Source organism: Globicephala melas, chromosome 1 (assembly GCF_963455315.2).
Source record: "Globicephala melas chromosome 1, mGloMel1.2, whole genome shotgun sequence".
Taxonomy (NCBI): Eukaryota; Metazoa; Chordata; class Mammalia; order Artiodactyla; family Delphinidae; genus Globicephala; species Globicephala melas.
Genome location: NC_083314.1, coordinates 46,247,107 through 46,263,475, shown reverse-complemented (window position 1 = coordinate 46,263,475; position 16,369 = coordinate 46,247,107). Strand labels below are relative to the sequence as shown.

The window sequence follows — 16,369 nt, the reverse complement described above, 5'->3', positions numbered from 1 at the left end:
TACAGTTTATGATTGGTGTTTTCTGTAAAGCAGTTATGCATAATATTTGCTCATAGTTAAAACACTTTGGCGTATTTTTCAAGACTCAGAAGGTCTTATGTATACTGGTCCCTTGTGAAAATATTGATTTAATACTACTTGCTGATCTCCAGTGGCAGAATAGAATTGGTAAAATGCCTATATCTGATACCTAGTGGGAAAATTATGTTGATGGAGTGTGAAGTTGTTTGTGTTTCTTGAAGGGAAAGACACAGCTCCTTTTTCTCTCATCTAAAAATACTTCCTAAAGCTAATGTAAAATAATCTTTAGCTTACATTTTAAAATAGTAAGTTATGTATTCGGATGGCATACGGAAAGTACTCTAGATTGTTTCTCACTAAAGTGAATCTAAGAATCCATGTAGCAGGTTTGGTCAGTGACGGTAGAAGTATGACTACAGTTTGCCCAGACTTCGTGATGGTATAAAATCATAGTAATAAATTCACAGAGGTCAGAGAGATCTGATGAATTTAAAAATGAGACAACCAGAGGAATGCTAATGAAAGACAAGGGCCTTTTTCAGAGCTAAGGAAGCAAATGAAGTCAAATTTATGTTCACATGGCTTAATTAGCTTCTCTTTGGACCATCCTGCCATTGATATTTGTTGAGTGTCCCTAAATGTGTGAAGTATATTACAACAAAGTTAGGATAATAGTTTTACAGGCTTCTGTAATTATTAGTATTATAGGTAGTTACAAATGGGAAAATATCTTAATAAACTGACACAAGGACCCATACCAAATTGTGAGGAAAAAAAATGTTTTTCTGTTTTTTAGCTATCGGTTTTGGGGTTTTTTGTTTGTTTGTTTTCTGATAGAACTTATGTTGTCTTCCAGTTTCAATGTCAATTTAGTTTCTTCGGTAAAATATGAGAGATGTGCTGAAAACTGAAACCCCAGTTGCCATATTTTAAGCTTATCTGCTTTTATACATAAGTTTTTAAAAAAAAAACTTAGCAAAGTGTTTTCTACAATCATGAGATTCAGGGACAGTTAAGATACTGTTTTTTGAAATGCTCTATAAATCTCCTTTGTTACAAAGGACCATAGTACTTTGCTTAGTAATATCAGTGAATCATTCATCTTTTTAAACCCAACTAAATTATAAATGGCTGTCTTCTCTCAGTGCCAGAGAAGGATAGTGGACAGTTTATGTGAAGATGGAGCCTGTCTAATGACCATTTTATCCACCCCACTTCCACAAATTTGTGACATTTCTTTTGATGTGTGGTGATTGATAACCTCTCTAAAAGAGTTACCTTCAGCCAGTTTATCTGAGAGGCAATTTTTCCAAATATTCTCTTTCTTAGCATCTTCCAGTCTGAATAATACTCTAGAAATTTAGAAAAAAAAGCCTTCAACATTCCATATACCAAATTGGTCATCTGCTAGTTCAGCAGCCATAAGGCTAAAAGTCTAAGAACTTTTGTCATTTGGTTTGATCAGAACTCTTTTGGCAAGATTCTTGTACAATTTATGCTTTAAGAGAACTGAAGACAATTCATTCAGAGCCAAAGTTAGGATTTCTAGCCTGTGATTTTTTTTTTTTTTTTTTTAAAGTGAGTCCAGAAATGCTCTTGCTCATCTACCTGCTCTTACTGGTCTTTCAAAGCTCACTCTTTTTTTTTTTTTCTGCGGTACGCGGGCCTCCCACTGCTGCGGCCTCTCCCGTTGCGGAGCGCAGGCTCCGGACGCGCAGGCCCAGTGGCCACGGCTCACGGGCCCAGCCGCTCCGCGGCACGCGGGATCCTCCCTGACCAGGGCACGAACCCGCGTCCCCTGCATCGGCAGGCGGACTCCCAACCACTGCGCCACCAGGGAAGCCCTAAATACAGTTTTTAAAGACTGTAAATAGTAATTTCTCTTTTCTTAAAGGTCATGATTATTTTTAAAATATTTTATTAGCTGTTTATGTGTTATCACAGCAGTAACCCAGGTAATAAAATAGACCAACTGTTTATTTTTAAATTCATTGTACCATTGTTTTTATGGGGAGAAGAAGAAGAACTTATATTTTAAAACACTGAGATGTGTAGGAAAAATTAAAATTTTATTTATTGTTCTTATACTAAAATAATATAACTTTCAGTAAAAATACTATGAACGTATATAATTATACTTTTTCTTTAAGCATTAAATGTAATGAATATAAATGAATATTAATATAATTATAGACTATCTAGAGTCAAAGAAGCATGTTTTGGTTTGGGGGGAAAGTATAAAAAAAGTAAATTGCATATTACTCCAGCATTTTCTAGTTTGCTCATTCATTTACTAGGCATCTGTTGTGTGCTGGACTCAAGGGATCCAAAACATCACAAGATGCTCACAGTCTTTAGCTGAGACGGACAGACATTTATAGCCATCGTGATGAATGTAATGAGAGACGTGTACGAGGCACTGAGGAGGATTGCAGAGGGAGGAGATAGAACTTGGCTGGTGGTACAGGAGGTGCGGGAGGCTGAGAAAGCTTCCTGCAGGACGAGCTATTTGAAATATGTGTAGGCATTCCATGTGGAATGGAGTTGGGAATGGATGTTCCTAACAGAAGTAATAACATGAGCAAGGTATTGAGGTCTGAGAGGGCATGGAAACTGCAAATGGTTCCTTAAAACGGGGTATTAGTAATGGCAGAGGGAGGGCGTGCCTGCAACTGGTGAGAAAGCCCTGGGTTAGGGGTGTGTGTGTGTGTTGATGTGAGAGAGATGGGAATGGGAGAAGGAGGAGGGAGGGAAGGAAAGAGAGACAGAGATAGAAAATATGGAAAAAGTACCCCTTCTCCTGGTAAGCAATACATCAGGAGAGGCTGAAGGGGTTAGGGAATTCAAAGATAAGAGAAAGTTAAATCAAGTGTTTTGCCACTTTGGGAGATGCTGGTATATCCTGAAAAAAAAAAAGGGAGGAAAATTATTTGAATCAGAGTATTAGGAATTGTAATGCTTGTTTCCATTTTCTCTAAAGATACCAATTAAAATATACAAATCTGCAAGGATATAGGAAATGACCAGCAGTTAGTGCAAAACCAAATTTTAGGGATTTGAGGAGATTAAGTAACTCCCTCCATCTCTTGCTATTTCACAAGCTTCCTTTGTTGAACCTTTTCAAGTTCCTGGCCTCAAAATGTTAAAATGTTCTAGGGCTTAGGCCTAGAACTTAGGCTTTTCTCTTCTTAGGTAGCTTCATCTGGTTCCATGGTTTTAAATATCATCGATATACTGATGACTTCCAAATTTATGTCTCTTCCTCTGCCTCTTCTATGAATCTAAGACTCATATTTAACTGTCTACTTGACATCTCCACTGAGATCTAAATGGCATCTCAAATTGCCATGTCCAAAAAGAACTCTTTCTGTTTTGTAAATAAGTTCATTTGTACCATTTTTTTTTAGATTCTGCATGTAAGCCATATCATATGATATTTGTCTTTTTCTGTCTGACTTACTTCACTCAGTATGAGAATCTCTAGGTCCATCCATGTTGCTGCAAATGGCATTATTTCATTATTTTTAATGTCTGAGTAATATTCCACTGTATATATGTACCACATCTTCTTCATCTATTCACCTGTCCATGGACATTTAGGTTGCTTCCTTGTCCTGGCTATTGTAAACAGTGCTGCAATGAACATTGGAGTGCATGTATCCTTTCAGACCATCTTTTTCTCTGGATATATGCCCAGTAGTGGGATTGCAGGATCATATGGTAGCTATGTTTTTAGTTTTTTAAGAAATCTCCATACTGTTCTCCACAGTGGCTGTACCAATTTACATTTCCACCAACAGTGTCGGAGGATTCCCTTCTCTCCACACTTTCTCCAGCATTTATTGTTTGTAGATTTTTTGTTGATGGCCATTCTGACTGGTGTGAGATGTTATCTCATTGTAGTTTTGATTTTCATTTGTCTAATAATTAGTGATGTTGAACATCTTTTCATGTGCCTCTTGGCCATCTGTATGTCTTCTTTGGAGAAATGTCTATTTAGGTCTTCTGCCCATTTTTTGATCGGGTTGTTTGTTTTTATGATATTAAGCCACATGAGCTGTTTGTAAATTTTGGAGACTAATCCCTTGTTGGTCGCATCCTTTGCAAACATTTTCTCCCATTCTGTGGGTTATCTTTTCGTTTTGTGTATGGTTTCCTTTGCTGTGCAAAAGCTTTTGAGTTTAGAAGATAAACTGATGGTTACTGGGGGGAATGGGTCGGGGGGGAGCAATAGTTAGGGAGTTTGGGATTGACATGTACACACTGCTATATTTAAATTGGATAACCCACAAGGACCTACTGTATAGCACAGGGAACTCTGCTCAAAATTTTTCTTATTTTAAAAGAATTTTTGTTTTATATTGGAGTATAGTTGATTAACAATGTTGTGTTAGTTTCAGGTGTACAGCAAAGTGATTCAGTTATACATATACATGTATCTATTCTTTTTCAAATTCTTTTCCCATTGAACTCTGTTCAATATTATGTAACAACCTAAATGGGAAAAGAATTTGAAAAAGAATACTACATGTTAAAAAAAAAGAAAAAAGAATTCTGTATTTGTCCCCTAAACGGCTCCTACTTTCAGTAAATGGCAACTCTGTTCATTCTGAGGCTCAGGCCCAAAACCTTGGAGAGAGTTATCTCTCTCTATCTATCTATCTATACTTTATTTTTTAGAACAATTTTAGATTTACAGAAAAATTGAGCAGATAGTACAGAGGTTTTGCATATAAGCTTCAGTCCAGCACAGTGTTTATTAGTTGTTACTATTGTCTTGTCTTAGTATGGTACATTTGTTGCAAATAATGAACCAATATTGATATATTATTGTTAAGTAAAGTCCATAGTTTACATTAGGATTCACTCTTTTTATTGTACAATTCTATTGATTTTAACAAGTGCATAATGTCATGTATCCACCATTACACACAGAATAGATTTCCCGCCCTAAAAATCCCCTGTGCTCCATAGATTCATCCCTTTGCCCCGACCCTGAAGTGCTGGCAGCCACTGAACGTTTAACTTTCTCTGTAGTTTTACGTTTTCCAGAATGGTATATTTGAAATCATACAATATGTAACCTTTGCAGATTGTCTTCTTTCACTTAGCAATACACGTCCTGGCCACCATGGTACTGTTAGTTTTTTGAATTTTAGCTATTCTAATTCATGCATAGTAATGTCTCTTTTTTTTTTTAATTTGCGATTTCCTAATGACCTATGATGTTGAGAAGTTTTTCATATGGTTATGTGCCATCTGTGTATCTTCTTTGATGAGGTATCTGTTTGGATCCTTTGCCTATTTTTTATTTGGGCTGTTTGTTTTCTTTTTGTTGAATTTTGAGAATTCTTTATGTATTTTGGATACAAGTCCTTTATCAGATATGTGTTTCGCAAATATTTCCTCCCAGTCTGTGGCTTCTCTTTTCATTCTTTTAATAGAGTCTTTTGGGGAAGAGAAGGTTTTAATTTTAATAGAGTGCATCTTAATTATTTCTCTTACAGATCATGCTTTTGGTGTTGTATCTAAAGGCTCATCATCAAACCCAAAGTCATCTAGATTTTTTCCTATGTTGTCTTCTAAAAGTTTTATAATTTTGTGTTTTACATTTAGTTCTATGTTCCATTTTGAGTTTAATTTTTGTGAAAGATGTAAGATGTGTGTCTAGAGTCATTTTTTTGCATGTTAATGTCAGTTGTCCAGCACCATTTGTCGACAAAACAGCTTCTTCATTGAGTTGCTTTTGCTCCTTTGTCAAAGATCAGTTGACTGTATTTATGTGGGGTCAGTCCTGGGCCCTCTATTCTAATTCATTAACCTATTTGTCCATTCCTTCACCAATACCACATGGTCTTAATTACTGTAGCTTTATAGTAAGTCTTGAAGACAGGTAATGTCAGTCCTCTCACTTTGTTCTTTTCGGTATTGTGTTGGCTATTCTAGGTCTTTTGCCTTTTCATATAAACTTTAGAATCAATTTGTCAGTATCTACAAAATAACTTTCTAGGGTTTTGGTTGGGATTTTGCTTAATTTATAGATCACAGTGGGAAGAATTGTCATGTTAACAGTATTGAGCCTTCCTCTCCAGGAATATGGACTGTTTCTCCATTTATTTAGATCTCCTGTGATTTCTTTCATCAGAGTTTTATGGTTTTCCTTATACAGATGCTGTACATATTTTTGTTAGGTTTATACCTAAATACTTCACTTTTTTGATGCTAATGTAAATGGTGTTATGTTTTTCATTTGAAATTCCAATTGTTCATTGCTGGTATGTAGGAAAACATTGACTTTCATATATTAACCTTGCTATGTCTCTTATTGGTTTTAGTCTACCCAGTTCTCAGACCTCCAAATTAATTTGTTAACAAATTCTGTCAGTTCTCCCTTAAAAGTATATCCAAAATCTGACCATTTCTCACCGCTTCTGCAATACTCTGTCACTCTGGTGTAAGCTACTATTATCTCACTCTCTGTACTATTGCATCCTGAGAAGTGGGCTTCCTTTAATAACACAACATTTGTCACTACTCAATATACTATATATTGGTTATTTTTTGTTTGTTTGTTTGTTTACTCTCTTCTTCCCCCACTTCCTCCATGGAAGCAGGAACTTTGTTCTATTCGTTGCTGTTTCCCCTGTGCCTAGCCTGGTACCTGGTATTTGGGGTTAAATATGTATTTGTTGTATGAGTGAACTCACTCAGACTACTCAGTTCCTGCAACAGAGACTTGCTAAATAATATCTTAAAGACCATAAGGGTGCTACAAGCAACCTTCCAAGAGTTTCTAAAAAATTAGAATGTCTGCAAAATTCATCACTATTTCCCACACTTTACACTGTAACTCTAACTGGTATACATCTGAAGAGAGAACAATCACAGATCTGGAGAGTCACTCTGCCAATGCTATGAATAGTCTCCTTACCTTTTAGTTAAATTTGTTTTCATCCATATCTTCCCCTCCTCAACATGCCCACCCCCACTTCAACCCTTAGTTTTCCTTAGTGCCTTGGAAAAAGAACTTGTATTAATGGTGCAGTAAAGGGTTAATAGAACTGAGTTCCTTCTTTACAACATGTTTAAAGTTATGAAATCTAACTCTGAAAAGCTATATTTTTTGAATGATACTCCATTATTATTTCCCTGTAATCAAAAATATTCCTCTCTCCAAAAGTATATTCTTTATTACAAATTCATTAAATGATCATTATTTTATATGAGGCCTGAAGTCTAATAACTAGTAAAACGATTTGTCATTTGGCTTCCCTGCATATCAGGATGTGTGTCCTCATACTACCTCTGTTGGAAATCTGTTTCTGGTGAAACCCCCAATTCTGGCAGCTTCTTTCAACTGACATAGCATTTTTTTCTTACCCTCAAAAAAAGCTTGCAGTTTATTTTAGAATGGCTTCCCACTGGGGTGAATAGCCACACAGGCACTTAATTGTTCAATAAACCCCCTTGGGCTTTTAGCTGCCTTGATTTTTTAGGAGGAAGGCATCGGCATGATTGCTAAGGAGGTGGTCTGTTATTCTTGAAACTTTCTTCAGGACTGAGCCTGTGGATGAATAAGGCACCGTGGGCACCAATTTAATTTTGCATTGTGTTTCAGAGTTGCATTATTGCGTGTCGTTTCAATATATCATAATGAGGCAGATCAGGGAGTTAATGTCTTTTATTGATGAAGCTACAGTGTGTATCAGTTTGGCTACGTTGAAGAGGACAGGAGGAGATATTGCTTTCTGTGGATTGAAATTAATAATAATTTTAACCCATGATGCATTCTAGTTTGACAACATTGAGGTTAAAATTAATGTTGTCTTTAACTTTCTTGTCCTCTGTGCAAATCTCCAGAGATTACTTAGTCTCTATTGTAGGATTGTTACCCAAAAAATGAATGCTAAGGTTTATGGAAAGCATTTGAATAGCTTGGAGAAAGGGCAGTAGTCAAATAATGTTCCCTATGTGTTTGCCTCTGGCACATTCTCAAGTTAGCTTTGTTAAACTTGGGAGCCACTCTGTTTTCAGTATGCTGAGCCCCTCTCTGAACAATTACGAGAAAGAAAAACCTGTTATAAACATCAAATTCTGTTGCTGTTCATGAACAACTATGATTATTACTGATTTATCTCTTTCTTTAGATGGGATTTTTTCCCTTAAAATATAATGAACTCAGAACCTGAAATTTTTATTATTAATACATAGGTTATGTTTTACATATGTGTATTACTATCACATATGAACCATAAAGGGTTTTATTATCTAAATTATTATTTTAGATTTGTGTGATGAAACTTCTCTACAATATTTTTGCAAAGAACTGAGCTTTTAAAAAATATGCGTATAAGGAAGCTTTGTTCTGTGGTTTCTAAATTAAGATTTCAAGCTGTAAGCTTGTTAGAGGTTAAGTGAGACTATTGTATTTTAGTGATGCTTCAGTGTCCCCAGCATCTTTACAACCATGTGTCGTTTTTAAAATAGAACTTTGGAACCTGTTGTTGTTACATTGAGATTGTGCACTCTGTTGACTTAAAGGCAAAGTAAACATTTTTAGGAGTTTATTAGTATCCCATAAAGGAAACATACAGGACAGATCTCAAATGGGCAAAGATGATGGCATTACTTTAAACATATGTTAAAAATTGACTAGAAGAGATCCTGAACAAGAATCTTTGTAAGACTTCCCAAGTGTGCTTTGGGTAACAGAGGCAGATAAACTATTTTATTCTGTTATTACTGCGAGGATTCATTGGTAATTTTCCCCTACGCTACCAAGTAGGATAAACAGAGCTCTGAGAGGGGAACTTCTATTTCATTTGGACAGTGATTTCCCTCAACTCCAAAGACAATACCCCCTTTACAACTCTGAGCTAATTTTCAAATGTTAGCATTTCCCACATGGGTGTTTTGAGTAAGTCTGAAAATGTTTTGCTATTTATATCAAAGAACTCTGGAAACAAATATGAATGAGATGGAAATTTCTATCCTAAATTTTAGTATATGGTCTAGAGTTCCCACACAGTTTACATTAGGAAAACAACCATGCACACGCACACACGTATGTATGTACATTTCTGATTTAAACCACGTCCTATCTTGAGAAAAAGAAAATACGTAAAAGTTGTCTTAATAGGTTTTATTTCCCTTTCCGTCTGTGTCCCGTCTTCGTCATGCTCTGCCAGTTAGGTATATTTAAAGAAACTTATTTTTAAGTTATGTGTATTACAGTGGCTTCAGTGTTACTTTCCATCAGTGCTGTGTAATAAGGTTTCTGATTAATATTTATGGTTGCTTTATATCTTTCTAAAGTAAACCTCTGATATGAACAGTAATCTAGCCAATTGTCATACAATTCAGCATAGGTGGAAATTATTTTTTAAGGGGAAGGTAATGGTTACACTACCTTTGCAAGAATGCAAATCTGGTATAGATACTATATATAATAATACTGTATTCAGTGACTACTTGACAGTTTGCAAAGCCTTTTCATGTATGCCACCTCATTGATTCTTAAAAAAATCCTATTTGTAGACATAGAGGTATACTATCTTCAGATTACAGCACCATTTGTTAAAAAGACTTTCTCCATTGAATTGCCTTTGTCAAAAATCAACTGATCACACTTATAGCATATTAAGAAGTAATACTTATGACAATATTAACACAAAGGATGGGGCTATATTGAAGCAAGGAAATGATATCAGAGATAACAGAGACTAACTTGAAGAAATGAATAGTATCAGAAATATTAAATATGTAGGTTAATATATTTTTTATCCTTTTTCCTCTTAACTTTTTAAAAAGACATAAGATTGTATAAAGCAATAATATAACACTGTATTGAGTTTATAATATATAGGCATAATATATATGACAATGATAGCACAAAGGAGGAAGAAAGGAATGAAAGTTATACTGGAGTTTCTATATTTGTTTTAGAATTGAATTAGTATTAATCTGAGGTAAATTGTGATAAATTAAGATACTAATATATTATAGTGATCTCTAGAACCACCACTAAGAAACTCGAAAAAGTACAGTTGACCTTTGAACAATGCAGGGGTTAGAGGTGCCAGTCCTCTGCACAGTTGGAAGTCCAAGTGTAACTTTACAGTTGACTCTCTGTATCTGCAGTTCTGCATCCGCAGATTTAACCAACCAGGGATCATGTAGTACTATAGTACATATTTATTGAAAAAAATCCACATATAATTGGACCTGCATAATTCAAATCTGTGTTGTTCAGGGGTCAACACAAATTAAAATTACAATGGTACACTAGAAAACATCAATTTATTACAAAAGAAGGTGGTAAAGGAGGAACAGAGGAACAAAAAAGACATGTGATATATAGAAAACAAACAGCAAAATGGCAGATATAAATCCAACAATATCAGTATTAATTTTAAGTGTGAATGGATTAAACACTCCAGTCAAAGGACAGAAATTATAAGACTGGATGTAAAAACAAGATCCAACTACATGCTGTCTGTAAAAGAGACACTTTACATTCAGAGACAACAATTTTGGAAAAGTCTCAGCTGTTTCTTCTATACTGCTATAGTCTGAATGTATCCCCTATGTTTCATATGTTGAAATCCTAAACCCTGAGTATTAGGAGGTGGGACTTCTGGAGGTGCTTAAGCCGTGATGGTGGAGCCTTCATAAATGGAATGAGTGCCTTAAAAAAAGACCTCACATTTCAGATAGCTCTGAGAAACTGCTCCAAAGAGGTAGGGGGGAAAGGTCAGTATATATATGTGATTTTGGTGAAGGGGGAGTACCTGCAATTAAGCACACATTTTTTGCAGAAGGTTTCTGCTAGTCACGAGGAGCAGACGTCACCACAAAGGATTTTAGTGCTTTTCTAGATATGAGGAGACACAAGAATTGGGCTCATAAGATCAGCTCCTGAAAATATCTAACTATCGGAAGACCTGTTCTGCCAGTTTTTCCCAGAGCACAGGGCGCCTCATTTCTGCTCTCCACACTGAACTCCTTTCAGGGGGTGTCGAAAGTCAGCAGCTGCAGCAGCACATGACTTAATCCTTGTAGAGGGAGATGGCAAGTGCTAATGGCAATGCCAGTTTGTAGTTGACAGCGCCCACAGCCTAATACCAGAAATCTGTGAATATGTTATGGCAAAAGAGACTTTGCAGATGAGATTAAGGATCTTATGATTGGGAGATTTGCCTGGATTATCCGGGCGGGCCTTATTAAAAAAGAGAGAGAGAGAGAGACCTTACAGAGATCCCTTGCCCCTTTTACCCTGTGAGGACACAGTAAGAAGGTGCTGGCTATGAGCCACAAAGAGGACCTCCACCAGAATGAGACCATGCTGGTGCCTTGATCTGGGACTTTCCAGCCTCCAGAACCCTAAGAAATAAATATCTGTTGTTTATAAGCTGCCTGGTTCTGTGATATTTTGTTATAGCAGCCTGAACGGACTAAGACACACACCATTCTCTCCTTATTTTCCTCTGTAATTCTATTTACACATATGTTAAACTGATACTGCATCAAAGGCCTCTGATGTTTTATTTAAAGAAAAAAAATTTCTCTTTGTACTTCAGTTAAGTTTCTTGTGACCTGTTTTCAGGTTCACTAAATCCTTTCTTCTGCTGTGTCTAATCTACCATTAAGCCTAGTCTATACTTTGAAAATACATTTTTAAATTCTAGAATGTTCATTTTCTTTAGAATTTTCATTTTTTTGCTTATATTTTTCATCTTGTCACTCATTTTGTCTGTCTTTTTCCTCAATGCTATAACATTTATTGTAGTTATTTTAGAGTCTTTACTAATTCCAACATCTGTTTTTCAACAGCCTTAGTTTTCTGACAGCCATCTTGTATTGACTTTTTGCTCTTGATTATTAGATATATTTTCCTGCTTCTTCGCGTAGCTTAGAGTTTTTCACTGGATGCTGGACATTGTGTATGAAGAAAAGACTGATGTTGATAGACGGATGTCGATTCTACTCCCCGCCTCCAAAGAGCTCATCCTTTCCTCTATCTGGCAGGTAGAGTTAGTGTCTAGTTTAGTCAAATCAGAAGTCAAGAGGAATCATGGCTGAATTGCAGCTTCAGTTATCTCAGTTCTCTTCTTGGTTTCAAATGTCTTAAGAATGGGATCAGCCCTCTCTCTTCAGCAGGGCTTAGTGATTAGGGCTTACTTGCCATTTTCCAGTCCCTTCCCCAGCTTCTCATGCTGTTGCTTAAACACAGCAAAAGTGCCATGAGTGAGAGTTGGTGAACTGGAGGGATTGGTGGCTTTTAAGATTCCATTCCACCATGCCAGTTCACGTGCCATTTTTACAAGTAGTGCTTTTTTCTCCTGGTCCCAATGAAGTTGCTTGTGTGTGACTGGCTTACTCTTCCAGCCACTGTGGCCAGACTTGGCAGTTGCCCTCAGGGATGGAAATGGCCGTGTCTTGGTCTCTACCCTGGCAGGGCTCATTGCTCATTGGAATTTAGTTCCTTTAAACTTCTTTGTGTTTACCTCTCTTTTATGGCATTAAAGAAAAATGGCATATTGTTAAGCAAATCAGGTGTTTTCTCTTTATTATCATAGGAATGGTGGTCTTTTGAGCTCTTTTATATCCTCATTAGAAGTGAAAACTTCTGTGCTGACTCTTGAATAAATAGTATTGAAAAAAAAGGGAACACTGCCTTGGTGATCATATCTTACCATTTTTATTCTTAACCTTTTTTTTTTAATAAATAAATTTATTTTTATTTTTGGCTGCATTGGGTCTTCGTTGCCGTGCGCAGGCTTTCTCTAGTTGCGGTGAGCGGGAGCTACTCTTAGTTGTGGTGCGCGGGCTTCTCATTGCGGTGGCTTCTCTTGTTGCGGAGCATGGGCCCTAGGCGTGCAGGCTTCAGTAGTTGTGGCATGCGGGCTCAGTAGTTGTGGTTCGAGGGCTCTAGAGCACGGGCTCAGTAGTTGTGGCACAGGGGCTTAGTTGCTCCGTGGCATATGGGGTCTTCCCAGACCAGGGCTCAAACCCATGTCCCCTGCATTGGCAGGCAGATTCTTAACCACTGTGCCACCAGGGAAGCCCCCTTAACCTTTTTCATAATGTAGAGTAGGGGTCAGCAAACCTTTTCTTAAAGGGCTAGATAGTAAATATGTTGGGCTTTGCGGACAGAGTGGCAAAATCGAGGCTATTATGTAGGTATTTATATGACCATTCAAAAGGTACCATTTAAAGATGTAGTAAAGATTATTCTTAGCTCATGAGCCATAGAAAACAGGTCACCATAGTTTGCCAGGCCCTGGTATAGAGACAAATGATAAAACAATTTGACTGTTTTGATGAACTAAAAGCAAGCAAATATCAGATACTTTTTTTTTTTCGCGGTACGCGGGCCTCTCACTGTTGTGGCCTCTCCCGCTGCGGAGCACAGGCTCCGTACGCACAGGCTCAGCGGCCATGGCTCACGGGCCCAGCTGCTCCGCAGCATGTGGGATGCCCCCGGACCGGGGCACGAACCCATGTGCCCTGCATCGGCAGGCGGACTCTCAACCACTGTGCCACCAGGGAAGCCCCAGAAACTTTTAAGAAATTAAATTCTAAGGACTTCTTTGGTACACCATCTACCACTGTCATCTACAATAATAAGTACCAAAAATGATGATCCTGAGCTGTCAAGACACGTTTAACTTTTATTTAGTGTAATTGAATTGCATAATAAATTTTAGAAAAATGTTTATCAGAAATATTTTAAAGTTTATATGCCTGAAGAGTTAGTTGTAGCCATATGGAAACCTTCATTCAAAAAGCCTCATTCAGGGACTTCCCTGGTGGTCCAGTGGGTAAGACTTCGCTCTCCCAATGCAGGGGGCCCCAGGTTCGATCCCTGGTCGGGGAACTAGATCTCACATGCGTGCGGCAACTAAGAGTCCACATGCCGCAACTAAGACCCGGCACAGACAAAATAAATGAAGTAAATAAATAAATATTATAAGGAAAAAAAAAGCCGCATTCATTCTACCCAAGTATTCTACTATATATTGAGCATTAACAATTTTTATAAAAAAGCTTTGACCCTCAAAATGGGTACAATCCAGTGGAAAACAGACACTTAGATGTAAATATAAATACAAGGTAGTGATTGCAGTAATGTAGGTTTGCACAAGGTGCCTCTGTAGGGTTGGGGAAAGGTGGCAGGGAAGACTTCAGAGAGAATATGATGCTTTGCTGACTCTTGAAAAGGAATTAAGATTTTGTCAGGTAAACATTTTATTTATCCAGTATTACCATATTGTTGAATTGACTCTTTCAAGATCATTTTAGAAATGGTTTGACTATGAGGAAACAAACTTAGAAACTCATTCTCTCCTTATCTGATTACATACCTGTGAAATTTAAATGATAGTAGGTAAGCAGCTTTTTGTGACTGTTTTAAGAAACCAGTTATCACTCTGTAACATGTAGTGACTAAATGATGGTTTAGCAAGAACAATTTAATTTCAACTTTTCTAGAAGTTTATTGCTGTTTTAAATCACTTTTAAAATCTTGTCTCCACCACAGGTTTTTAAAAAAGCATTATAATTACTATAGGAAGAATATTTCAAAGCAGAGACTTTTCTTTTTAGATACTTTATAGATTCAGTAGCTAGTAGGTTGGGTGAAGAATCACAAGAATTTTTACTTAGGGTTGGGAGTAGAATTTAAAGGGACAAATCAGACTTTTGTTAAAGAGAATATAGTGTTGAGTTATTTATGTATTCAGTTGTAGCATGTTAATATGCTAGTAAATCTTTTTCTAATTCCTGAAAAATTGGTTACCTTCATGAAAAAACAACTGATCATTTTTTAATTTGCCTTTTTAAGAAAGCTCCTCTGGAGATTATATTTTACTGAATTATTGAATACAGGTTTTATTGAGTAGGTAATAAGGATTTTTATTTTGTGGTAAACAAAAGCTAATAGTGTTTTGAAGACCTAGATATTGGATTTAGTAGATTATTTTCCACAGCAAGCAAGGTGAAATCCTTTATAACATTGATGTTTGATATATAATTTTACAAAAAAGTTTTTTCTCTCTATATTTTTCTTTTAGCTTTTATTAAGTAACAGAATACATATTGAGAGCTGCAAAAATATCTATATTCGTATCTAATAATTCTGATACCTGGAAAGACCCAACAGAATTATTTAAAAAGAAACAACTACCTGCAGAAAGATGATTATTACAGCTTACCTTTATTAGCACCCTCCTCCTCACAAAAAACCTGAAAGAACTTTACAGCAATAGGGGAATGATTGGATAAATTATGAAGCAATAGAATATTATATAGCCATATAAAGGTTGTAATTATTAACACCAGTAGAAACATGGGGAAATGTTTATTATAATCTATTTTTAAAGAAACAAACCTGAATACCAAATTGTTCCACTGTAAGATACCAAGTTGGAAAATGGAAAAATGAGTAACCGGGATCTTTAGCTAATTTAGATGCCCTAAATACTGTTAGTGTCCCATTCTGTTGGTTCCTAAATGCAGTTTTGATTCTCTCAGGTATGATGATCAGGAGAGATGGGTGAATACAAAAGAGAAGGACTGAAAGTCAGTAGATGGCTCTTATTTGCAAGATTTTCTGTATAAGAAGACAACTTTAAATGTTTATATTTGAGCCTTCATACATTTCCTGAGTCCGCATTATGGAAATAATGTTATTGCCTACCTCTTCTCCAAGATTTTACAGTATTTGATCTTATTATTAATTGCGTGATTGTGAATGCTAAATGTGTTGTGACTTTATTTTCAGGATAAGGGAGATCTTGAAGGCATCTCGAAAATTGCAAGGTGATCCAGATTTGCCGATGTCTTTTACTTTGGCCATAGTGGAGTCTGACTCCACAATAGTCTATTACAAACTTACTGATGGATTTATGCTGCCAGATCCTCAGGTCAGTTTTGGGGCAACTATCAGTAAACATTGAAAAAAGAAGAAAGTTATGACATGATTTTAAGTGTGAATCAGTCCATTCACAGAACCATCACTTCTTTTGCAATATGAACATTCAAGGAAAAAAAAATGACTTGGTTTTTCATACCTCAGAAATGGCTATGTTCTGTTCAAAGTAACATGTTCCTAGCTGTTTTCACAAAAATAATTTGACTTCCCTACTCTACAGAAAATTTCATAGTTTCCCAGAGTACTTCATGAAGTCATGATGCATTTAATGATTTGATGAGTAACTGGGATGGAATGTAAAGGCTTATAATAGTAATAGTTCTGAGAACACTTAAACACTTCTTTAAGGAAATGTTAAATTGGTTGACATTTTGACAGGAACAATTTAATAAGTAAATGTGTTTTATATGATTT

At 36.3% G+C, this 16,369-nt stretch overlaps 1 protein-coding gene across 8 annotated transcripts in view; it reads left to right on the top strand.

Moving 5' to 3' along the window:
- Positions 1–16,369, top strand: part of TSEN15 (tRNA splicing endonuclease subunit 15) — a 269,598-nt gene that overhangs the window by 19,786 nt on the left and 233,443 nt on the right. For all 8 annotated transcript variants that reach the window (XR_009563307.1, XR_009563305.1, XR_009563300.1 and 5 more), the window contains exon 4: positions 15,806–15,947. Coding sequence is in view for 2 of the 8 variants with exons in the window: in XM_030851810.2 (XP_030707670.1) it covers positions 15,806–15,947 (142 nt within the window). In the remaining 6 variants the exon portion in view is untranslated. The remainder of the gene's footprint in view (positions 1–15,805; positions 15,948–16,369) is intronic.